The sequence below is a fragment of the Phacochoerus africanus genome, chromosome 1 (assembly GCF_016906955.1).
Source record: "Phacochoerus africanus isolate WHEZ1 chromosome 1, ROS_Pafr_v1, whole genome shotgun sequence".
Taxonomy (NCBI): Eukaryota; Metazoa; Chordata; class Mammalia; order Artiodactyla; family Suidae; genus Phacochoerus; species Phacochoerus africanus.
Genome location: NC_062544.1, coordinates 79,997,783 through 80,024,270, shown reverse-complemented (window position 1 = coordinate 80,024,270; position 26,488 = coordinate 79,997,783). Strand labels below are relative to the sequence as shown.

Here is a 26,488-nt window from a genome sequence, read left to right as displayed (position 1 = left end):
CCTTGCTCATGGGCAAACCCTGCCCTGTGGTCAGCTTGCTTCAAAATACTTAATTCCGGAGCAACCAAACCTTTACGGTGGATGAGATGCTAAAACCTGGAGTGCTGGGAGCTCCCTCCTCTCTCTAGCAATAATTCATCCTCTGGCATATTTATTTAAATTGCACAACTTCAATAAACGCTGTATTTCACCTCGTGAGGAAAAAAATCAATAGAAAGAAAACTAATGGGCTGTTCTGTCCCTATTTCTAAACACGCTAATGAATTACCCTCTGTCACCATATTGACACTGTGATACACAGGGAAATAGCTATTTGTCCCTTATTCCACTTAAACTCACACAGAGAGGCATGTCTCATTAATGTGCCAGGATTTTCCTTTTTCTCTAGGCACAGCTTTCTGCCTCATCGTCCTTCTTCCTTCTAAGGGAACTGGTGGAAATGAAGGGAAACGACATTGCAGGTCTCCTGGGGGGGAAATGACAACAGGCCACAGGTTCTTACCCTCAGCTCCACATCCAGAAACGTGTTAAACACTGAAAGTTCTAATGTAACACTGATGCAGGCAAAACTTAACCTGAACTGATCCAAATCTGACTTTTGTTTTGTCTTTTTAGGGCTGCACCCGCAGCATATGGAGGTTCCCAGGCTAGAGGTTGAATCGGAGCTGCAGCTGCTGGTCTACACCACAGCCACAGCAACACGAGATCTGAGCCAAGTCTACCACAGCTCAAGAGAAAGGCCAGGGATGGAACTTGCGTGATCATGGGTGCTAGTCCAGATTTGTTTCCTCTGAGCCAAGACAGGAACTCCTGAAAGTTTTTAAAATGCATTTCTGCTGCTGTGAACACCATTTGCAGATTACAAGGGGCTGCCTGCAACCCCCTTTGGGTGCTGCCTGGAATGTGGACAGTCTATTCTCTTAGATCCTCCTTACTCTCCTAAAACATCGGAATTTCTAGATTCTGCTATGAGGCCCAGAGGTTTCCAAACACAGGATGTAAACCTGTAGAAGAATGCTTGACACTGTTAGGGACCAAACACAGCTTTGTGAAGAGCCGGTAAGAAAGACAATTCTCGAATTTTCCTTCAACTGCTTTCTTCTTTTATAAAACCAGAACTTGGGCCGAACCTTCAAGTTGCTGAGAACCGGAGTTAAAATGGGCAATAATCACTCAGAAACTTTGTTGTACATCTGTCCTCCAGTCAAGGGACAGCCCTGTAAGTCATCCCACATGAGGTTTTACAAAAACATGCAAGGGTGCAGCACATAGGTAAAAGAAATGTGGGGTCCTTCCTAGGGGGTGCCTGCAGCCAGGAACTACTCTTTTCCGGAAGCCAGGCCTGTCTGTGGACCCCAGACTTGGTTTTAAACTCCTGTTTGACAAGGCAGAACTGAAACGTGCACTTCAGTCTCCCTGTGTCAACCTGGGGATGTTCCACTCGTGATTCAGGACCACTGGAATGAATATAGAAACACAAGCTGGCTGTTTTCCACGAGTCTGGCAGAGACTCGTGGGGGGTAAGTTATAAGGTGGAAGGTTTAGCGTCCATTTTCCCTCTACATGGCCAAGCTTGGGGGCTGGGTGGACACTGGGACCGCATGTTTGTATATTATGAGGTGGGAGGGAATGGACTTGAATCGATGTCCTTGGACCAAACTTGACATCAGAACCTCCAAGGCAGGTAAAAACGGAGATGGTGGTGTTGCAGGAGACATGCTATGGGGACCCAGGAAGCTGGGGGCAGAGATGTCATTTAAGGACACTTGCTCACTCTTGTGTGACCTCGACATCATGGCCTCAGTGATTCTAGGTTTGGCTGAGACTGGCAAAGCCCTAATGCTTGTGAACATTATTTAAATCAGTAGTTCTCTGCCCTGATGCACAGAATGCCAGGCTCAGCCCCAAGATTAGACAGACAGGGCATTTCCGAAGGTCTGTGGGTGATGGCAATACCGAGGCTTCTGCCCAGACTGATGCATCTGCTCAGATTCAGTTAGGGCGGGGGGCATGTCCTAGATGCTGTATCTTTCCCCTCCTGGGAACAGAACCCCCACCTCACTGACCAGGAAAAGAAAAGCACACAGCACAGGGTCCCACACAGCCTAGGGGTTATCCAAGCACAGAGTGGAGAACAAACGTTAATGTTTAACTGCATCTGAGACCCCCCAGAACTCTCCCACCTGGGGCTTTCCCACTCCTGGTCGTCCTTGTCCTTCTCTTCCTTGGCATCTCCAGAGTGCGGATGTTTCTGCACAATTCGCATCCCACCAGCTTTCACTGAAATGAAGACAGAGCAGCGTATGATCAGTTTGGACACGCACCCACTAGAGGACAGGGCAAGAATAGCAGGAAAGTGTCTGGGCACCCCAAGTCATAAGTTAGTCCAGATCACCCAGCAGTAACAATGATTAACTAGAGGTCAGTGTTGGGGGAGAATCAACATGATATGCACTTAGCACTATCTCTTACTCCACATCCACTTAGAAACTTTCCAAGACTCCTTTGTCTGGTCTCCCTTCAAGTATCTGGTAAGAGCAGCAGTGAAACGGGGGTGTAAACCACGTGGAGACGGTGGCTGCTTGCTTTAGGGTCTGAAACAGCTTCTTGGTGCACAAAAGGTCCACTTAATCCCTGCCTGTGATATTTTCCCAAATGCTTGTGATGCTTCTGATGGGGTGATAGAGCCACAGGTGACAGCAGACAGCGGCTCTGTCCCAGTCAGAGTCCACTCAGGCAGCAACCTTTCCCAAACCGTGCTGTGACACTCCAGGGTTGGCAGAAGTTGATTCAGTTGTTAAAAACAGCCTTTTTGACATGTAGTTCACATACCTTATAATTCAGCCATTAAGATTGTACCATGCAATGGTTTTGAGTGTATTCAGAGTTGCACAGTCCTTTTCAAACATTTTCATCACCCTGAACAGAAACCCATGAATACTCACTCTTCAATCCCCCTTACCCCCAGCTCCTAGCAACCAGTCATCTGGATTTGCCTATTTTGGACGTTTTACATAAATAAAATAATAAATATGCGGTTTTTGGTGACAGGTTTTTTTCTCTTAGTGTAATGTTTCCAGGGCCTAGCTGTGTTGTAGCATGTATTAGTACTCTGTTCCTTTTCAAGGCTGAGTAATACTCTATGGCACCGATAGACCATATTTTATTATCCAGTCATCTGTTGGAAGTCATTTGCATTGTTCCCACTTTTCGGCTATTGTGACTAATGTAGCTGTGAAGAACCTGTGTATGGACAAGTTTCTTTGTGGACATGTGGACATACACCTTCATTTTTGTGATACCCACGGAGAAGTGGAACAGCTGGGTCACATGATAACCCCATATTTACCCTTTGGAGGGATCCCCAAATGCTTTCCAAAGCCACAGCACTGTTTTCCACGTCATCCAGCGAGGGCTCCAATCTCTCCACCCACTCACCAAAACTTATTATTGTCTATCTTTTTAACTATAGTTATTCTAAGTGGGTGTGAAATGCCACCTTATTATAGTTTGATTTGTATTTTCTTAATGGCTAATATGTTAATACTGTTTTACAAGAGAAAAAAAAACAGCAAAATGAGGATTCTGGGCTTGCTCTATTAAGTGTGGGATATGCTAGCTTGAACAAATTAAGAGTTTCCTGAAGACAGATTTTTTTCTGTCCCCAGCATACTTTATGTGGCATACAAAGCTTGACATCTTTCCCAAGTGTATTTGACTGCAGAACTTTCCCCCAGTAATGCTGGTTATCATCCTTCAGGAGTCTAATGTTCCATGGGATAAGGACTGGAAATGCAGGCCTTCTGTCCAAAGTGCCAGTCCCACATGGCAGTCACCAACACATGCTTTGGGGCCAGTAAGTTCGTGTGTCCTCAGCTATATGGTCTCAGTCTAGTCAGCCACTCAGAGCCTCAATGCTTCATCTCCAGAAAGGGGCTAAAAGCCTCCTCCTAAGATGGAGAAGCTTAAATGAGAGAAGCTATTGAATCCTAACCTCCAAAATAAGGCTGTTTGGAGGTAGGGCTCATGAGGGTGGAGCTCCCGTGAATGGGATTAGTGCCCTTATAAAGAGACTCCAAGGAGTTCCCTCACCCTTTCTGCCAGGTGAAGACACAGATCATCTGTGAACCAGGAAGCAAGACATCACCATGCACCAAATCTGCTGGCACCTTGACCTTGAACTTCCAGCCTCCAGAACTATGAGAAATAAGTGTCTGTGGTCTACAAGTCCCCTCCCCCATGCCCCAGTCTGTGGTACTCAGTTATAACAGCCCAAGCAGGCTAAGACAGAGGTCCTAGGCGGCTTCCTAGCACTTGAGAGAAAGCAGACCCTGTTAATTGAGCTTACTGGCCCAAGGTCACATGCAAGGCTCAAGGTGCTCATCCTCCCTGTTCTGAACAGTCACAGCCTGCTCCAACCATAGTACAGCCAGCTTGTCAGGCCACATTCTCTGGTGTCTCAAATTGTGTTGGGCCCTGCTGAATTAAGAAAGTCCAGGACTGGGAGTTCTCATCATGGTGGAGCAGAAACAAATCCAACTAGGAACCATGAGGTTGCACATTCAATCCCTGGCCTTGCTCAGTGGGTTAAGGATCCAGCATTGCCGTGAGCTGTGGTATTGGTTGCAGATGTAGCTTGGATCTCTTGTTGCTGTGGCTATGGTGTAGGTCTGTAGCTGTAGCTCTGACTGGACCTCCATATGCCACGGGTGGGGCCCTAAAAAGCAAAAAAAAAAAAAAAAAAAGTCCAGGACTAATTTCTTTGCGATGCTGAAGAATAGGAATGAGAACATGAAGCACCCTCAGGCTTATACACTTGGGGTTTATTTTCCATTTCCCTGGGAGGATTCAGGAAGCTGGTGAGGGCTGTTGCATGACTGGCCCAGTGGTACCCAGACAGAGGAAGCAAAGCAGAGGGCATGTGAAAAAAGGACCGTGTTTAATGATGGGTCAGTGGATCTGAATTTGGAACTAGGATCTTCCTCCTGCCACCATCACTTCTTTTCAGTGGGGAGGGGATATTCTACTTTGTTAGGAAAGAAATAAAACCCTCTCCGGTAATTCTCTCAAAAATCTTCTTTTACCACAATGACTGATTTTTACTCCACTTTATCTATCACTTCTAGAGTTTTTCCCTCTCTCAAACTCTGGTCTTTATTTGATAATGTCTTACTCATTTCTTGTGTTTTCAATTCTTTTACATATTAATCATTTTAGGTATACTTGTTTAATGGCTGTATACCTGATTATTTTATTATCTGAGGTCCTTGGGGAGGGGCGGGGGGGGAGGGGCTCATCCTGCTGTTTGTTCTTCTCTGCTGCTTCTGGCTCTTGTTTGAGGTGACAGTGGGCCCTGGGCTTGATTTCATAAGGCTTTATCTGTGGGGATCCTCTGGGGTGTGTGGTAGAGGCAGCACCCTCTGGACAGATGCTGTACATGCTCTGTCAAACCAGGAGTAACGCCACCTGGAAATCCTTTATACATCAGATTCTCAGAACAGGAATGGCCAAACAGTATAAATTTGAAGTCCTCGCCCATGGAAAGGCAGCCCCGCGTTTACAAACTCTCAAGAGGACTTTGTTCTCCATCTGGAGGCCAGGCTAAAATAGACCAGCCTCCTCACCACCCCACTGTGTTGCTGGACAGTTTCTTTCCTGCATCCTTTCTCTGTGCATTTGCCTTTGGAGCAGCCAGCTTTAAGCCAGGGTCTTGGGTTAAAGGAGACCTTCAGGGTGGGGCCCTAATCCAACATGACTAGTGTTCTTATAAGAGGAAGAGACCCGGGAGTTCCCGTCGTGGCGCAGTGGTTAACGAATCCAACTAGGAACCATGAGGTTGCAGGTTCCATCCCTGCCCTTGCTCAGTGGGTTAACGATCCGGCGTTGCCATGAGCTGTGGTGTAGGTTGCAGACGCAGCTCGGATCCTGCGTTGCTATGGCTCTGGCGTAGGCTGGCGGCTACAGCTCCGATTAGACCCCTAGCCTGGGAACCTCCCATATGCCGCAGGAGCGGCCCAAGAAATGGCAAAAAGACAAAAAAAAAAAAAAAAAGGAAGAGACCCCAGGTCACTCCCTGCCTCACATGGGCACAAGGCTCATGAATTCTTTTCAATTTAGTTTCTTCTTCAGGAGTGGTGCCTATGCATTTCCCCCACTTTGGGCTCAGATTAAAGAAAAAATAAGAAGAAAACAAAAATACATTTGCAGGCAGCTTATCAAGATCTCCCGGGTTATGTAGCCTGCCAAATCTTATGAAATGGAGACTGAAATTAAAAGTCTGTAATACATTTAAGATAATTTTTCTACTCACTCTCTTGAAATGTAAGATTACGAATGTTTTTGGCCAAATGTTTTTGGCCAAAGGAGGTTGAAGGAATTGTCCCACTGAATGTTTCTTATTTTTTTATATTTACTTTTTATTTTTTGTCTTTTTATGGCTGCACCCGTGGCACATGGAAGTTCCCAGGCTAGGGGTCGAATCAAAGCCCACACCGGAGCTGGCCCACACCCGAGCCACACCCGAGCCATAGCAACATGAGATCAAGCTGTGTCTTCGACCTACACCACAGCTCATGGCAACACCGGATCTTTAACCCACTGAGAGATGCCAGGGATCGAACCTGCAACCTTATCGTTCCTAGTCGGATTCATTTCTGCTGTGCCACGATGGGAAGTCCTGAATGTTTTTTTAAAATTAATTTTCCTCCCCCATTTATCCCACCCCATCCCATGCCCATTAGAAATTGATTAAAGGTGCTGTTATGGGCTGAACTATGGTCTCCCCAGATTTATTCATTGAAGACCTAATCCCCAAACTTCAGGCAGTGGCTGTATTCGGAGACAGGGCCACTAAATGGGTGATTATGTTAAAATGAGGCTGAGGGGTGGGGCCCTAATCTGATAGGACTGGCATCCCTATCAGAGGAGGAAGACAGAGCAGGAAGACACAGGAGGAACACACAGGCAGGTATAGAAAAGACCAAGCGAGGATGCAGTGAGAAGGCAGCCATCCACAAGCCATGGAGAGAGGCCCCAGGAGAAACTACACCTGCCGGCACCTTGATCTTGGACTCCCAGACTCCAATGGAGACATACATTTCTGCTGTTGCAAACTACCCATTCTGTGACATTTTGTTGTAGCAGCCTGAGCAAACTAATACAGATCATTTAAAAATGACCTGAGTCATTTCAACTTGGCTGCGCTGACACAAGACCTTAAAACTAGAACTCACAGGTGTGTTCTACAAACTGGCTAAAAGTAAAGAGCTTGTGCAACTCAGTGCAAAAGGAACAGACAATGAGTATCAAGGTGACTTTGGAAATAATCAAGTCCAGGAAGCTTGCAGGGAGCCTGTCCACTCCTCTGAAGTAAGTATGCACGTCAAGACCCAGTCACCTCTCATTCGCACTTCATTTAATTTAGTTTATAAAAACAATTAACTTCATCAATCCCTCACAGTATGTGTGGTAATTAATGCAGCAATAAAAGTGGCAATAATAATAATAACTCACGGCAGAGACAGATTCATTTTCACTTGCACGACTGCCAAAAAATATGACAGCACATATTCATTGTTTTATCATTGTCAGTGGAATTCATCATTTGTAAAAAATAAAATAAAATAAATAAAAAATTAATTAATTAAATAAATAAATACTGAAATAGAGTTATTTCTGCAGAAATCTTTGCAAATATAAGAATTTTTCTGAGAGACATTAGAATAAAAGAACTCAGATTTTTGTGGTGGTGGTTGCTATTCAAATGAGAGCTTCAAATTTAAGAATAACAAGCTTCCTCTTGGCAGGCGTACTAAGTGGAGGTTTAGGTCTTGGAGCCAGATTCCTGGGTTCAAATACCAATAGTGCCTGTGTGTGTGTGCTTCTGGGCAAGTGGCCAGTTCTCTGCCTCAGGGTCCCCTGTCTGTGAAGAAGGTATGGCAATGCCCCTCACCAGGGGCTCTCTGAGGACTAAATGAATGAGCCCCCGTGAAACACCTCCATCAGGGCCCAGTTCCAGCCAATGCTCAATCTTCCACTACTCATATTGAACGGGTTTTAACAACTAGTATCCAGCACTCACAGAGCCCTCAAGGGTTCAAGTCCCTGGTAGTTTACTGCCTCCTCACCTCAGTCTCTCCAGGGCAGAGTAGGGGTGGCAGGGCCTGTGTACTGGGCTGTGGAGGAGTAAGTGACACACTCTGCAAAGAGCCTACCCATGTGAGGCTCCACTGCCCTGCTCTGCTGACCACCTCCAGGCCTGTCGTTAGTGCCTCACCACCTAAGGAAGCTTCTGGAGAATAACAGATCCTGGATAACCCCTCCACCTGGCTGCTCTTCATGTCACCCTGCACCAGGCACTGCTCTAAGCACTGGCTGTGAGCTCCCTCCCTTTACAGCAACCCTGGGATGCAGAACCCCTCCCCGCCCCAGCCCAGGAGGGGCAGCCAGAGGCCCTGGAATCACAGCCAGCAAGTTCTGACCCCGGTAGCCTGCGCCCTTAATCACAGCCCACAGGCCTTTCGTCACTTGAACTTTCCAGGAAACAGAGCATGACTGTACCTCAGAGACACAAGTGACAGCCTGTGGGCAAGTTCAAGGCCAGGAAGAAAGTGCCTTTGATGTAGAAAGCTCTTCAGAGCAGCTTCCTGCCCAAGGGGCCAAGGGGGTGGAGGAAGCAATTGATGACATATCCCCTGGGTCGGCTGGGCCTCTCCTCAGATGTTGGGGTGCCAGCTTGCTCTGGACCCACACTGCACAGCAGGCTGAAAAGCCCCCCAGCTGCAAGCCTGGCAGGGGCACAAGAAGGGTCTGCCCAGACTGTACAAGCGCCCTGAGCCAGGGTGCGGCCTTGCACACCCCTCAGCACTGTTCAGGACTTCTAAGCTGAAGCTTCCTTTGTTCTTGTCCGAGTAGAGAAGAGCTATTGAAATGTGACTCAAAGGAAAGCAAAGCCACCTGAAAGAAGAGAGGAAAGGCTCTGAGAATTGTTTGAGTGAGAATAAAAGAAAAGCAGAGCAGAGACACGCAGAGCTGCAGCTTAGGAGTGAACATGATCATTTCAGGTAAAGCAACGCAGTGGATGGTCAGCAACATGGACAGGGGGCTGGATGGCCCCCGGGATGGGGGACAGCGGGGGGACCAGGACAAAGGAATATGGTTCTGCTTAGCAAAGAGAACGGGCTCCACCAGGAGAGGAGACTCCTCCGCCAGTGAGGAAGCCACCACTCTCATCCAAGAGGGCTGGTGGGCCTGAGGCAGGGGTCCTGTCCAGGGGAAGCGGGAGGATGAGGGGAGAGAGACAGTGAGTAATGGGGACCCCGGGAGCTCCATCCCCCATGGAGGCTTCTGAGTACAAGGAACGTTTCTGCTCAAAGTCCCTGATAGATTCCTGAGGGTTCCCTCTCTGAGAAAGCGCTTAGAGTCACAGACTGTTAGGTGGCAATGAGGAGGACAGGTTCAAAGGAGATGCGGTTCAGAGGCCTGATCCAAAGCCCTGCAGCCCTGACAGACTTGCAGTCTCTGAACCTCCAGGGCCATGAATCTGCCTCCAGGCTCTCTGAGTCTGCCAAGGCTATAGGGCTGTGACCCCGAGGACAGACTGCATGGTGACCAGACCAGAACAAGGACCCGGCAGGTCAGTGACTGGGCCGAAGCCAAGGAGTACAGGAGGCAGCTGTAGGGGTAAGCCTTGAGTTTAGGGAGGCTGATTTCAGAAAGTCCTGGGGAAAGCAGGATCCCTGCCCAGAGATCCTTCAGAGAACCTGGCACCTGAGGACAGGCAATGAGACAGTGTCTAGCAATCCCAGCTCCAATCCCGGCCTCCTCTGCAGCTCGGTTAGGGCCATTTACCTAGGTTGTGGCCAAACACAGCAAAAAGAGCCGGGTGGGCAGCGTAATGCCTGCCCCCCACCCCCTGCTCAGATGTCCACACCTGAACCTGTGAATGTGCTGAGCTGCATGACAAGGGTGGATTAATATCCAGGATGGGATGAAGGCTATAGGCAGCCTCTGGAAACAGGAAAAAATTGAGAAAACAGATTCTCCCCTAGAACCTCCGGAAGGAACCAGCCCTGCCAACACCTTGATTTTTGCCCAGGGAGACCCATTTTTGGACTTCTCATCTTCAGAAGTTTAAGATAATACAGCTGTGCTATAAATTAAGCAACTCAATTTGTTATGATGTTGCAACGGCCTTAGGAAACGAATGCAGTGACACCTGCCCCTTGCAGGCTGCACCGCAAGACCCCACGGCCTGTGCTCTCAGTCCCCTCCACAGAGGTCACGCACTGAGATAGTGGAATCGCTGGGCAGGAGAGGCCTGGGTCTCTGCACTCTTCCTTCCTTCCTTTACTTATTTAAAAAAAGTTTAAATATGCACATGGAAGTTTCTGGGCCAGAGTTGAATCTAAACCACAGCTGCAGCAACACCAGACCCTTTAACCCACTGCGCCAGCTGGGGATCGAGCCTGGCCCTCCGCAGCAACCCATCTCCTGCAGTGGGATTCTTAACCCACTGTGGAAGTGAGCCACAGCAGGAGCCCCTTTGCATTCTTCCTCGTAGGAGGGCCACCAGAGACAGAAATAAACCTCGTGACTTATTCAGCCACTGAGATCTTGGGTTGTCTGTTCCAAGTGAATACAATACAATACAATATAACTGTAACTAAGACAGTGCTTTAGACAACAGTGTGGAGTCCCTGTGCAAAGGAAAGGCCTGCTTAAGCCGGGAAGGGGAAAGACTCACAAAACCAAGTAAGAGTGCAGGGGCATCCTCTGAAATGAAAAGGAATCTCATAGAAGCTGGGAGGAGGTGGCCATCACCCAAAGAACTAGACCACAGAGGGGACACCTAAAACACATCTCAGCAGTGCTGTGGTCCACCCTGACCGGAAGCTTCAGATAAAAAGTCAGTAACCAAGGGGGCTCTCTTTTTTCTTGGCAGGTTAAGGAGCGCAGGCAGACCTCTCTTCTGTATCTTCAAGTGCTGATCAGTGACTGGGTGGAGGACAGTGGTGATGGGGGGCAGTTTAGCAAACCTGTGACTATGAGGTTAATACAATAAAAACTGAATCCGTCGTGCCCTTCTAGCAATAGAGTGGCCTCAGTAATATGAAAATTCTTGAGAGAGATAATTCAGGGAGAGGTATCATCCCCAACCCTTTAAATGCATTGATAGAAGAGCGAAGTGCATTATTTTGAAATTGCTAGAGAAGACCAAAGTGGTCTCTTTCCCATTTTACTTTAATAGATTTGTGTTCCTATTTCCACGTGACCCAGTTCGTAAAGTCTATGCACTGAAGAAAACCATATGGCAGATTGGCAACGCTCAAAGCCATAGCATATTAGATTTATGAGATCTTTACTGACATGGTTTTGGCTCCCTTGGGAAGTGGAGGGAAGTGGGGCCAGCACAATGTCTTTAACAAAGAGATGCTATGCCCATTGCCACCACAGATTTACAAGACTGGCACAGTGAGTAACAGTGAGACTTGTCACCATTTCCCTCCTTCTGCCTAGATGGCCAACACTGGATGAAACAGAACCTCACTCTGCTAATCTGTATTTGCAAGAACTCCCATAAAACAAGCAGTCTTGCCCCATTTCTCTGCAGATATTCTGGCCCCAAGAGCAGTGGTGAGGTCTCAAATCATTAAGACTTGGTCCCTTTTACAGAGGACCTGGCGGCCACTGCACCTCCAGGATACCCTGCTGTGCCAGCCATGGGGGAGAGGACTTTGCATTTATTTGCACAGCCCTTGACTTTGCTCTTCAGAAGCCCCATTAAATTCACACCTGGGGGGGGGGGAGCTGGCAAGTAATGTAGCCCCCAATCCAGAAGGGTGGCCAAGGTGCCAAGAAGCCAGGCAGGGTCCCACAGGTTGGCCCCTGTCAAGTCACTGGCCCTGGGGAGTCAGCAACACTCTAAATAACTTGGCTGGTTTCAAAAGATGGTATTGTCCTCTTTACCACAACTGTAAGGTGACTGCTGGTTAAATTAGCTAATTAGTACCAAGCTCTGAGAACCCTCCCAGTGAGGGGGATGGTAGAGTATGCCACTCTAAAACACACTTCTTTGGCCTAAGTATTATTTTGAGCTGATTAAGAAAAAGCACCCAAGGAAAAGCTGAGTACCGAGAAGTCCCCTTTGTTTAGGGATATTCATATTTATAAGGGAAATCTCCACGTTTAAGTGTATCTCTCTGTACCTGGAAGAGAAGGATGACTAAATCATAAGAGAATCTTACCCTCACACAATCACCTTACTCCAGTTTACCATGACTTAACTGGTAGCCTCCCATAACTGGCATCCTCCCATAACTGGCTGCCTCCTCTGGTGGCATCTTTCATCCTTAGCTGAAGATGGTATTTAAGGTGGTAGCTGAGGAGTTACTCACTTTTCCTGAGTCTCTCCCATGCACACAGAAGGTATATATGTTATTAAACTGCTGTTTGTTTTTCTCTTGTTAATCTCTCTTTTATCACAGGGGAGTCTCAGCTAGTCTAGAAGGGTAAAGGGGAAATTCTTGTGCCTCCCCTATACCCTGCATGCTGTAACACTTAGAAAACATTAGTTACTATTTCTACTATGATGATGCTATCTAAGAGTCCCACCTATGCCATGAGTTTTTGGTGGGGACAGCTCAGAGGTGGAGGGAAGCTGCGGGACCCACGTGCCATGGAGATGAGAGGTTCTGGAGAAACTTGAGCTGTGGATTGAGTATTCTCTGCTGGGCACTGTGCATCAACAGGACCCAGCCCCGGAAGCAAGGAGCAAAGAGGTAGACAGGTGGAGGTGAGTACCATAAGGGAAGGGGATGGATGTTCTTAGGAAGCAAAGGAGAGCATCTGGTTCAGACAGCAGGAATGAGAAAACACAAAAGAACATGAAGAGAGACAGGGAGAATTTTATTGTTCTTGATTGCAGATTTCAGCACAAGTTTTTATTATCTAACTTATGCACTTTATGAAAGCATTCCCAAAGTTTTAAGGCCTTTATTTTAATTTATGAATGGCGCTCTTGGCTACTCGTGATGATTATGCTTTATTATAGTGGTTGTCTTTTCTTTCTTTCTTTCTTTTTTCCTTCTTTCTTTAAACACCTACTCTGCAGAACTGTCTGCTCTCTGGTCAGGCTAGAGTAAACAAGACTGCCCAGAGTGTAAAAAAAGGCTTCTGTACAGGGGCCTCTGTACCACAGGGGAAAACATATCCGAGGGTGTCGATTCAGAGGCAAAATACTGCAACCTACAAAAAGTCTCTTTCTTACCTGCACCCTGCGTCAGGATGCCAGGTCCTTCCTTTAACTCTAGCCAAGTGTGACCGGCCTTGGGAAATGTAGAAAGACAGTGACAGCTTCTAAATCAGCTTCTGCTGGACTGGGGACCCAAAGGCTTAAAGAACCTGCCTTGAAGTCACTTGAGTTTGTGGGTGGGATTAACTGCCCTCAGGATTCAATCCTAATGGTGACAGCAACAGCACAAAGACAGCCCTGCCCCACTCCTTTGCCAGAAAAGATCGTCTGGCCCAAACCTCCCATTTCAAGGATTAGGAAAACTGAGCCCTAGAGAAGCAACCAGCCTCAAAACTTAGAACCCAAGTTCCCTGCTACCCTGGCACAAATAACAGTGGCTCCTCTCTCCCTGGGAATAAATGAGATGTTTAATTTGTAATTCACACAGCCTAGTTGTGTACAATTCAAAGAAAATCAGAGCCCTTTATGAAATTTCTCCCAGGGAGTTAATACATACAGTTTATACCTCTCATCTTAAAAATCTCCATATGGCTGTCTCTACATGCAATTTAATTACTGCTACTTTGTTTTGGTGTCAGTCTAACACATACAGCTAATGTCACTCACCACCCTGGGACAAGGCCTCCAAGGGCAGATGGCTGCCACATGGTCCACGACCACAAGTGTAAATGAAGGGCTGGCCATGGACCCGAAGCAGTAGGAATTAAAGGTCAGAGTTATTGTTAATGGAAATGACTTTGAAGTTCTTTTTTAATCCTAAACTAACGTGACACAGAGGTCCCCAAGGTCTATTTTCCATTACAGTGGAACGATTTTCTAAAATTCCTAGCCTCTCACACATCAGTTAGCCATTTTTCTTTCCCACTGCCCGTCAGTCTTGCTGTTGAGAGCTTATTTCACCACTGAAAAGTATCACCTACTCTGGAATGCGACACCTCTAAGGTATTGCTATATTCACCACTATTGAAGCAGAGAATTAGTGCCCTATAGTGTGTGTGTGTTGTGGGGGGGATGGCAGGTGGAACTTAGGGGAATCTTTCCTCTAATCAAGATGGCACAAATGTTTCACAAAAAGCAGCCATGTTTGGCTAAGGCTTCTGTGACAAGCAGTCTGAGTTGGTAACTCCAATGAACGTGTGCAATGAACACCCTAAAAATCCCACACATTGAAGTGACTGGGACTCTGGGACCCAGTCACCTTTGATTCCTTCCCAGTGCCCTTCCATATGGAGAGATCATCACTCCAAAGGAGAGAAATGGTAATCGCCCAGTAAGGGTAGATTCGAAACAGCAAACAGGAACTCTGCTCAGAAAGGAGGGGGGGACAGTATGAACGTAAAGGTGGCTTAAGAGTCCCATATGCTAAGAAAGATGACTCTTGCCTGCATTTAACTTCCTTGGCTCAGAAGTTCAGGATGTGCTAAAGCAAAAAAACAAAAAAACCAAAACCACTTTTGAGGAAGAGCAGCATAAGAAAGAAACGGGGCGGGGGAGGGGGGAGGGGAGTCATACTGGTTGATTAACTATAAAAATGATTTCCGTTCCTTTGGTTCTTTAGTCAGTAAAAAAAGCTGTCAGCCTACAATCATTCATCACCATGACGCTAAAAACATTGATTTTTAATAGTTTCAGCTACTTGTTTTTTAAAAACATCTGTACATTCTAAGTAAGTAGCCACCGCCGAAACTTTGGGGTGTAAGTTGTTCAACTGGACTCCTTCAAGACACTCATTTGCATGCAACTCCGATGTTTCGCACACCTTAAGGCGATGGGTCTCATCCGCCCGGGGGCTGAGCTCAATTTAGACCCCAAGAGCAGACACGTCCCAGGCCGGCGGCCTCCCCCGCCCGGCTCCCCGCTCCGCGCCCCGTGCCCGCGGGTTCGAGCCCGCCCTCCGGACCCGCGAGAGGGGAGAAAGTTGGGAACGAGTCAGTACCGGCGGGCGGGTGTCCTGCTTTCGTCTCTAGCTTTCCCTCGGGAGGCGAAGACATGGCGCGACCGGCTTTCTGAGGGGCCGAGACGTCGGCGGCTGAAGGATAGCCGGCGAGAGGGAATTGCGCGCGAGCGTGAGCGCTGGGGAGCAAGGGAGGCGCGCGCGTGAGGCGGCGGGACCGCGCGCGGGCGAACAGACCAAGGCCGCCGAGAGGGGGCGCGGCCGCTGCGCGTCGACGTGGCGCGGTCCCGCCTGTCCGCGGCTGCGCAATAGCGTCACTGCGCCCACCCCGCCCCGCCAGCCGTCGCACATCCCAGGTACTGAGCATGCGCAATCGTCGTCGCCACGTTTGAAGGCAGTGGCCGAGGGCGGAGAAGGAAGGGGGACCGGGGCGGGGCGTTTGCGGTTCAAAGAGGCGGGAGCTGGTGCTGGCAGGAACACTCGCTGAAGGTTGAAAAGAGGCCGGGAGCAGAGTGGCACTTCCGTGAACGGTGCTCAGCCAACCCGCCAGATAGACGGTTCAGGAGAAACTGAACATCAGTAAGAGGCGCCCAAGAGGCTGATGTGTGTTCAGGTAACCGGCCAGTCTGCCAGATGTCCTCACCCAGCTCACAGCTAAAAGGACCGGTTAAGTGCGGAGGTGAGACCCCGGGTGGGACCGACAAAAGGCCCAAGCAGAGCAGAGATTTGTTAAAAGATGCTATAAACGGGAGAGTCCCCCCCCCCCCCCCCCGAAAGGAAGACAGCGCTGTGAAGCTTGGACCAAGTTCTTGGAAGGTTGTGTCTGCTCCCCCTGTCTTTCACCTCTCTGTTGCGATGAGTCTTGATTCTGTCCGAAGCTGTCCGAAGCTTTGGTCTTGTGCCCAGGATTGCGTTCCTCTCGCCATCTCAAGCATTTTGCAGCTAGAGGTATCCTCTCCTGTGACATGAATCCAGCCTTGCTAAATTAGCGTTCAGACGTGGCCAATGTCTTTAGAAAAGGAAAAACTTCTGCCTCTCTTGGCTGTATATCTGTCTTTGACAACACAGCTGCTCAAAAAGCACCTGACTCCCTCTCACTCTTCAACCCAGTCCCGTATATCTGGTTGTCATTCAGCTCTACAGAGTCTACCACCAAGCAGGAAGTCCTTCTGCCAAGGTCACTAATGACCTTCATGCTGCCCAATCCAGTGATAACTCTTCCACTCTCACCCTACTTGACCTTTCAGCAGCACTTGCCCTAGGGGACCATCCCCTTTCTCCTTAGCTTCAGGGATTGGACATCACTCCTTAGACACCCAGTATTTGAATTAGGTGCTTGGCTCCTAACTCTCAGTTGAATTGGTTTGCTCCTCTTGTAGGTTTATAAACACTTGAGTATCCCAAGGTTCAACACCAGCTGTCTTCTCTGTGTAGACCTGATTCAGTGGTTACAGGCAGGCCCACTGTAATCCATGTGCTTAACGGATCTCAAATCTTCAAACCAATTTTCTATGTCTGCCTCTCCATTAAGCTCCACACCCATACCCCACTGCCCCCTTGACCTCCCTACCCAGATATCTAACTCAGCACTGCTAAACACTTTGCATCACAGCACACACAGAAATGCACACAATGTGCATTTTGTTTAGGGTTAGGGTTAGCATTAGCACTACCAGCAGGATAGAAATTGGCCAGGCAGAAGTTGTGATATAGTTGTCATTGTCATGCACTCACGTCAAAACTTGCAGACAGGTGTCACCTGCTTAGGAGAAAATCCAAAATCATTAGTGGAACACTCTTAAGAGATGCTCCATCACTAACACTTTTTTTTTTAATGATTTTTATTTTTTTCCCATTACAGCTGGTTTATATTGTTCTATCAATTTTCTACTGTACAGCAAGGTGACCCAGTCACACATACATATATACATTCCTTTTCTCACATTATCATGCTCCATCATAAGTGACTAGATATAGTTCCCAGTGCTATACACGAGGAGGTCATGGCTTATCCATTCCAAAGGCAATAGTTTGTATCAATTAACCCCAAATTCCCAGTCCATCCCACTCCCTCCCCATCCCCCTTGGCAACCACAAGTCTGTTCTCCATGCCCATGATTTTCTTTTCTGTGGAGTGGTTCATTTGTGCCACATATTAGATTCCAGAGATAAGTGATATCATGTGGTATTTGTCTTTCTCTTTCTGATTTACTTCACTTAGTATGAGAGTCTCTTGTTCCATCTGTGTTGCTGCAAATGGCATTATGTCATTCTTTTTTATGGCTGAGTAGTATTCCATTGTGTATATATACCACATCTTCCGAACCCCAGTCCTCTGTCAATGGACATTTGGGTTGTTTCCATGTCTTGGATGTTGTGAATAGTGCTGCAATGAACATGCGGGTGCATGTGTCTCTTTTAAGTAGAGTTTTGTCCGGATATATGCCCAGGAGTGGGATTGCAGGGTCATATGGAAGTTCTATGTGTAGGTTTCTAAGGTATCTCCAAACTGTTCTCCATAGTGGCTGTACCAGTTTACATTCCTATTTGTGGACTTTTTAATGATGGCCATTCTGACTGGTGTGAAGTGGTACCTCATAGTAATTTTGCTTTGCATTTCTCTAATAATCAGTGTCCATCACTAACACTCTTGATAGACTAGAGTGAGGAAATCCACAGACACTACTGATTTGGATTCTAAATAGAAACTTTAAGGATACCTAACCAAACTCATTGTATTACTATTTTCCTTTCTGTGTGTGTTCAAGGGTGCTATATGCTTAAAAACTTATGTCTTTAAGTCTAAAAGAACCATTTCTAAGAAGTGTGAAATGAGAGTTCTAAAACATTGTGTTGTAGTTTAATTGGAAGCATTTTTTCCCTTAGTGGTACATCATGTTAAAGAGCAATGGCATCTTAGATTCAGTGACCTATGTCATTGCTCAGGAACCCTGGGGGTAAAGGATATTTCTGAGGAAGGACTCAAGCTACTGAGGGCCTTGGAGGCTCCAGTCATCCTGGGCTGCACTGAGGCCTGAGAGGATCCATATCTTTGCCTGAGACCTGTTCTGAGCCGCACAGATCCAGACACTGGTATAACATACCTAGTTTTACATGTCAAAGCAGAATTCCTCACTTACCCACCTACCCACAGATACCTTCCCACCTAGAAGAGAATCCAAACTACTCATTACAGTGCAGAGTTCTTGCCTAATCCATAACATTCCTACTGAAGAAAATACTATTGTTTAAAGAACTTAGCTTGAAAAGAAAACCCATATTTCCCAGACTCCCTTGCAGCTAGAGGTGGTTTAGATTTCCACTGAAATCTAAGTGGAAGTTGATTGGGGGTTTTCTGGGGAAGTTTTTTTTTTTTGGCTGCAACCATGACATATGGAAGTTCCTGGACCAGGGAGCAAACCCCATGCCACAGCAGTGACCCAAGCCACTGTAGTGACAATGCCAGATCCTCAACCTGCTGCACCACAAGAGAACTCCAGCTTTTGCATTCTTAATGTGAGGAGTAGCCTTCCTTCTAGAGACCTCTCTGTTCATGCTGCCATGACTTCAGACAGAAAGTGGAAAGCAGAGCAATCATAGTGCAACCACGAAGCAACCAAAGGCAGGACAGCCATATGCTAAAGGTGGCAGAGCAGGAAGACCAAAGGAGATGGGACTTCGAGGTTCTGTGGCAGTTTTTCAGAGCAGTAGACCTGGCTCCATTTTGTTTGTGGTGTGGAGCACAACCCCCTACAAGATCCAGTTCCCTGTGGCTGGTGTCTTTACATGCAACCAATACAGGCCCTACCAGGCTCTGGGTGATTGGGGCCCTGCCTGCCTCAGGAACTCATCTTCCACAGCCCCTCTGGCCACAGTGGGCTTTTGGATGCTCCTCAGATGTGACAAGCCAATCCTTCCTTTTGGGCCTCCAGTTTCCTTCACTTGGGACCGTCTCCCCCAGATTTTTGCATGATTAACTCCTTCTCATTCTGGAGTCAGCTTTTGCAAGGGCTGCTCCTGATGCCAGAGCTAAAGATGGCAGCCTGGGCACTTGACTCTCATCACTTTGTCTTCATCATGCCTCTGGGCATTATCAAAATTCATTATATCTCTGGGCATTACTGTCTTTCTCCTCTGAGTAGCATGGTCACGTGTCAGCCCCACAAAGAGAGAGATCTTGTCCATCTTGCTTGCTGCATGCCCAGCATCCAGAAACCAGGGTGGGCACAGAAGAAGCATTCGATAGACATTCTCCCCTGTAATTCTGGAGTACAGATATATTTAATTTCTCCCAACTGTTATGTTAATGAAGAGTAGCAAATGAGGTCCACATAGAGAATGAAAAATATTTACGGAATATAGATAACATTAATACAGATGGCCACTAACCTTTTCTGATCCTTTCACTCATAAGCACGTTTACGTGTGTGTGTCCAGCCCCACTGGTCCTAGATGGTGAGGATAAATGTCAGACACCACCCTTTGAAGCTTTTTACATGGATATGCACACTCAAATATTACTCGAATTGCTGAGTAATCTTGTAAACTCACTATAACTCTGGAAGTAAGGCAGGTTGACCCATTTTTGCCAAGAAAAACAAAAGCAAACAAAAAGGAGAAGAAAGGATTGTTGGACTTCCATGGGACACCACTCTACTGAATGCATGCTGGGACCAGAAGCCAGCTCTCTAAACCCCAATCCCAATTCCCCCTACACTTGGCTGCCTTCTAAAGCAGAGTTTTGGGAACTGTGTCCCCTTCTTTAGGAAGGCTGTTCTGTTATCCCAAATGGTGCTGAATCTAAGACACTACTTAATGTAAATAGTGTAAACACTGGAAAAAGTATTCAAAGAAGAAAAAGAAAATGCAGATTCTGTCCTGTGTATGTATATTTTGTAACGTTGGCTAGGTCCCCAAAACATTCAGAGCCTCCGTTTCCTTATCTGCAAGTTGAAGACGTGAACCCCAACCTCCCTCAGGACTGGTGTGAGAAGCTAGCACCTTCTCAGTGCTACCTGTGCCCCCTTAAGGCTCTGTGTCATCCCTTCTACTCGCCATAAGATCCTAAGACAGGAGGGCTTCTCTTCCCTTGTAGATGGAGGAACCAAGTCTGTGAAAGGCTAGGTACAGGGATTGGTAGCTCATGTGGGCAAATCCAGGAGATCCCAGCTCTCGCCACTGTTGTGGTTGCCCAGTTGGAAGTGCTTTGTAAACCATAACATACTATAGAATATACTGTTACTATTGCAGAGAGAGTTTGCATTAGCATTCAAGAAACACAAGAATTGTTCTACCGTGTATTAAAGTAACCCCGACTATTAATCAATTTGATGAACATTGCTTTCTTCCTCTGGTCTGGCCCATGCATTCTGTCTTCTTATACTGTTGTCTGATGGATGAGAGTCAGGACCATTTCTGATAATGCTTGAAGAGGAAGGGCAGTAGCCATTCTTGACTCTGTTTTGTGGCATCCAGTGTGTTTCTTATTATGTTACGGGAGTTTTAAATAATATTAATTTTAAGTATAATTTGTTTGACACCCATAAGTACACATGCAATACTTGAGGAAGATAGGCGTGTTCAGAAGCCAAATAAAAATGATAGACTATCACACTTGCCCAGACACACACGCACGCACACACGCACATACATGGAAGTAAGGCAGGTTGACCCATTTTTGCCAAGAAAAACAAAAGCAAACAAAAAGGAGAAGAAAAGATTGTTGGACTTCCATGGGACACCACTCTACTGAATGCATGCTGGGACCAGAAGCCAGCTCTCTAAACCCCAATCCCACTTCCCCCTACAGTTTCATTTGGCTTCAACTTGTTAGTCACAGGTAATTGAGAAGCATTTTGAGGCATTTTTCAAAAGTAAATCAACAACTAGTAAAGGACATGGAGGTCAATTTTAGTCACTTATGAGGTCATCCTTTAGCTGAGGATATTTGAAGAAAAAAATAACCAACGTGAGTCTCAGCAAAATATTCCTTTTATCTTTATTTGGAAGTTAGAAAATAGAAACTGCAAAAGAGATGGGAGTACTACAACCATGAATACTGATTTCCCACAAAATTGCAAATGCTATGTAAGTTGTTTACAAAAACTGTGTTTTAGCAGAGAAATGGGGGTGGAAGGTAGGAATAATTTTATTTCTGGCTCTTTCACTGAGTCATTATTTGACCTTGTGCAAGCTACTTTCACACTCTGTGATTACAGTTCCATAGCGGAGGCAATAATGCCGATTGTACATGGGAATTCAAATAGTTATTCAATATTATGTCTTAGCACTTATCTCCCTGTATGAAATTTCTTACAAGGGTATAGGAATTGCTATAAGTATATAAAATAAACATGACAAAGACATCAAGAATAAAGAGGCTTTTCGGCAAGAAAAATCATCTCAAGGGAGCCTAAAATCTGAAATTGAAAAACAATGTATTTTTGTTGCTTTTTCTTTTCTTTTCTTTCTTTCTTTTTTTTTTTTTTTTTTTAAGGAATCGATCCAGGATTCAGGCTTCAGTGGTACCAGGACATTATTTTACCATTTTCCCTTTAAATTGTGTGTATGTATGTGTGTGTGTTTGTGTGTAAGGCACTTCAGGTGTGAGTGTGTCACATTTAGAGAGCTAAGGAACAGATGAATAGCAGAAGGACGCTGAGTGGTTACTTCTGCCTTTTCAAGCCAAGCCTCTACTCAGCTTTCCAGGTGGAACCAGTCTGGGGAGGAGAATCTGGAAACGGCTGAGCATGGGTCCTGGGGTCTCTAGACTGAAGTTTGAGACTCAGCCTGATTAGATATTAAATATGCACCATCAGGGAAGCTCCATTTGCTTTGAGTCTCAGCACCCTCATCTAAAAGTAGGGATAATAACACACCTTTCTAGAATGTTTACAAGAAGTGGACATGTTAGCATATCAAAAACACTTGCTAAACTTTAAGGGACTAAACAGAAGTCTACCCAAAGCAAACTACTTAGAGATTTTAGAGGAACAGCAAAGTAAACATTTATTTTAAAATACAAGGTAGGAGTTCCTGTCGTGGCTCAGTGGTTAACGAATCTGACTAGGAACCATGAGGATGCGGGTTCGATCCCTGGCCTTGCTCAGTGGGTTAAGGATCCGGCGTTGCCGTGAGCTGTGGTGTAGGTTGCAGACGCAGCTCGGATCCCGCATTGCTGTGGCTCTGGCATAGGCCGGTGGCTACAGCTCCAATTCAACCCCTAGCCTGGGAACCTCCACATGCCATGGGAGTGGCCCTAGAAAAGGCAAAAAGGCGAAAAAAAAAAATACAAGGTAGATGGAGATGAATATTCTAGAACAGAAAAAGAGAATACTGCTGGTTTGTACGTGAGTAGAATAGTGATAATGAACTATTCAAGAGAAGGGGAGAGTGGAAGTGAGCCTTTCCCGATAACAAGAGGCAGAAACAGGGCGTTCTACATAAAGGAGTGGTGGAGGAGAAGTGGAGCTGGGACAGCAGTTCACATGCCCAAGACAATGATTTGTTCAGTCTGACTTGAGAGTAGGATGAGCCTGGAAGTGTGGCAGAGGACTAGAAAATCCTGGTTTAGGGTCTGGCTGAAGAAAGACAGCTGGATTCCTGTCTTGGTCTCTTCATTCAGTCTCTTACAATATGATGTCAAGTAGCCTCTGGAAGATTTCCTGTACACTTTAGATAGTATAAGAGTGGAAAAAGCAAAATATCATGTGATATTATTTATATGTGGAATCTGAAAAAAGATGCAAATGAACTTATACACAAAATAGAAATAGACCAACAGACATAGAAGACAAACTTATGGTTACCGAAGCTGGCAGGGAGGGATAAGTTAGAAGTTTGGGATTAATATAGACACACTACTATATATAAAACGGGTAAACAACAAAGATATATAGTATAACACAGGGAACAATACTCAATATTTTGTAACAACCTATAAGGGAAAATAATCTGAAAAAAATAGATATATGTGTATGTATAACTGAATCACTTTGCTGTACACCTGAAACTATCACAACATCGTAAATCAACTCTACTTCAATTTTAGAAAAGCAAAATAACATTTCAGTATTACTGAAAAAAATAGTTTTGACCTCTCAGACCCCCTGAGGCGATCTGGAGAACTTCCAGGGGTCACTGGCCACACTTTGAGAACTGCTGTTCTAGATCATTCTTCAGACCACTTATGGATTTCAGAATAAGAATGGAAAATATTTGGATTATAAAACAATCACCACATTGCAGTCAGTGGTGATGTCAGCCCTACAATCAGCTGGGACCACAATGCCAGGTGGTGTTGCCCCAGCAGTGGCCCAGGGCAGCAGGGGGACCCTCAGGGGCTCCCTTCTAGGCTGCCTCACTAGTTCTCAGAGCAGGGGTGTGAAGCTGATCTCTAGAATGACAGCAGCAGCCCCCACTGTGTGGGCTTCCCCACTCACCACAGCTATTTCCCAGTCCACAGACCCTACCTGCTACACTGTTTGCCTTCAAAAAGGCAGTTTGAGCAATCAGAGTTTTGATAATGCTGTTGACATCGTTTTTCAAAAAGGCTGCTTTCACGGGCTTAAAAAACTGAGATATAATTGATATATAAGGTTGTATAAGTTTAACATGTACAATGTGTTGATTTCATACATTTGTATGTTGCGATAATGATTTCCACCTCAGCATTTTAGCTAACACCTTTCGCATGTCACATAATTATCATTTATTTTCCGTGGTGAGAACAATGAAAATCTAGTCTCTTAGCAACTCTGAAGTTTGTAGCACATTATTGTTGACTATAATCACTATGTTGTGCGTTAGATCTCCAGGACTTATTTATCTACTAACTCCAAGTTTGTACATCAACCATCTCTCTCATTCCCCACACCCACACCCCCAGCCCCTGGTAACCATCTTTCTACTCTCTGTTTTTATGAGTTCAGTTTTTTTTTTTTAGATTCCACATGTAGGTGATATGATACAATGTTTGTCTTTCTCTCTTTGACCTAGCATAATTTCCTTAAGGTCCATGCTATTAGCAAACCATCAAGAACAAAAAAATAATTAGGAGGGAATTTAACCAAGGAAGTGGAAGACCCCTACTATGAAAACTACAAGACTTTGATGAAAGAAATTGAAGGAGACATAAACGAATGGAGAGAGAGCCCATGTTCATGGACTGGAAGGATGGATACTGTTAAAATGTTCATACTGCCCAAAGCCACCTTTGGATTCAGTGCAATCTATCAAAATTATAATGTCATTTTCCATGGAACTAGAAAAACAAATTCACAGGATTTTAAGTGAAGATTGTCAGAAGTCTCAAACAGAGGGTTCTTGGCTATATTTTTCCCTCCAAAGCTGCATGTGGTGCTTTCTTTTAGTACGTCATATGAAAGTTTTGACTACTTTCAATAAATACTTCCTATGAATACATTTTGAAATAATACAAAAGCAATATACTGGAAAATCTAAGTAACAGTATTATTTATATCCAAAGGAGAAAGCAAGTCACTGCTTATCAATAATCCTGGAGGGTAAAACTACTACTGGAGTTTACCCCTTATAACAACCTTCTTTATATGTCCCTCCAGACTTCCAGGAAAAAAAAAAAAAAAAAAAGATAAGCATTCTCTTAAATTATCTCCTCTGGTAGATTGTCCACCAATTTATGTTTGTCTAATGTTTCTGTCATTGTTAAATAGGGGTTATGGCTTTGGGGGAAGGAAGGCAGTATAAGTGAAATACCATTTTCATCACATGATATGTCAGAGGTAATGCTGTCAATATGACTTATCATTGATGTTGTTAACCTTGATTAACTAGCTGATAGAAAGTGTTTAAATACGGTTAATAGATTTAGATTAACTTATTTGTAAGTTCAGCTTCTTATTAGAAATCAGAGTGGACAGGAACTAATTTTTTTTTAATATTATAACCTTGAAGTTGCCTAATAATTGATAAGAGTGTATATTAATAAGCATATATCTGGCCATGATTCCAGAAGGTAACCTTTGGGATCTTTCCAGCTCAGTTTTCTTCTCTCTCACAAGTCTGGGTTAGAGATGGCAAATACTTTCCCTTACAAATTTAAAGACTGTTTTTCCCTGCTGAAATTACCTAGGTTTCTTTTTAAGCCATCTTTTTTCTCAGCCAAGTGATTTCACATAATTGATTAATTATTCCATTCAGGCTCAAGTATCTGTGTGTGACTTTGCAGGCTAGAGAAGGCTGTAAATAATGACTTCAGTCAGCATCTAGTTCTTACTTCGTTTGCAGAAAAGCTAGCTCTGTTCTTGCTCAATTTTTAGAAAAAGGTCCGAGCTTGGGAAATACGATTGCTGTTAATCCAGATAAAGCAAATCCCAGGCCCATCCTTCAGGTTTGTAGGGAACCTCTGGGGCACCATTCAGAGCTTTTCACTGACATAAATTAATAAACTGCCATGGGCCACGGAAAAGATAAAAGAAAATATACAAGCTTCAGTTGCTTGCTAGAAGCTTACAACATGACTATTCATCTCCTTAACAAAGAACCATGAAGTATTTGGGAAAAGAAAGGCTACACTTAAACTATTCCTTGTAGAAGAGGTAAAACTTGATGTGATATTGCTTCCATAGTGTGGGGACGCAACTGCTGGGCTAGGCTTGGTTAGATTTGGCTTAATATTAACTGCTCCCCTGTCACTTAAGGATATTATTCTTCTTTCCTCTCCTCTCCTCTCATTCCTTTTTCCCTCCTCCCTCCTCTCCACTCTCTTTTCTCATCAGAAAAAGAAACCAACTCTGAGTTTTTCTTTTCTTTTCTTTTTCAGCTGCACCCATGGCACATGGAAGTTCCCAGGCCAGGGATTGATTCTGAGCTGCAGCTGCAACCTACACCACAGCTGTGGCAACACTGGATCTTTAACCCACTGCATCATAGTGGGAATTCCCCAACTCTTATTTGAATATTTTCAGAATATTGGAAGAATTCATGGAATTAAGAAGAGGGCTCCTGCAGCCTCAGGAAGAAACTGATCTTCAATCTCTAAAATGCTGCCAGAGGATGACTCCGTGCCATGGTTCATTTTATATGTCCACCTGGCTAGGCCACAGTACCCAAATATTTGCTCAAACATTATTCTAGATGATTCTGTGAATATATTTTTAAAATGAGATTACCCTTTAAATCCATAGACTTTGAGTAAAGCAGGTTACCCTCCATAATGTGAGTAGGCCTCATCCAACCAATTGAAGGCCTTAATAGAAAAAAGACTGATCTCCCAGATGAAAGGGAATCCTGCCAGCAGACTTCCTTCAAACTTGAACTGCAATTCTTCCCTGGGTCTCCAGCCTGCTGTCCTACCCTGCAGA

General features: G+C 45.4%; 1 protein-coding gene and 1 long non-coding RNA gene across 3 annotated transcripts in view; one reads left to right on the top strand and one right to left on the bottom strand.

Moving 5' to 3' along the window:
• DAP (death associated protein) overlaps nucleotides 1–15,395 on the bottom strand; it is a 74,178-nt gene extending 58,783 nt beyond the window's left edge. The window contains exons 1-2 of the mRNA XM_047768134.1: nucleotides 15,189–15,395; nucleotides 2,184–2,280 (exon numbers count right to left, since the gene is read on the bottom strand). Coding sequence (XP_047624090.1) covers nucleotides 2,184–2,280; nucleotides 15,189–15,243 — 152 coding nt within the window. The 5' untranslated portion in view covers nucleotides 15,244–15,395. The remainder of the gene's footprint in view (nucleotides 1–2,183; nucleotides 2,281–15,188) is intronic.
• A 140-nt stretch (nucleotides 15,396–15,535) lies between these two features.
• LOC125120240 (uncharacterized) overlaps nucleotides 15,536–26,488 on the top strand; it is a 32,463-nt gene continuing 21,510 nt past the window's right edge. The window contains exon 1 of one of the 2 annotated variants that reach the window (XR_007133290.1): nucleotides 15,536–15,825. This is a non-coding gene — a long non-coding RNA (uncharacterized LOC125120240). The remainder of the gene's footprint in view (nucleotides 15,826–26,488) is intronic. The other variant, XR_007133291.1, reaches the window with a different exon arrangement.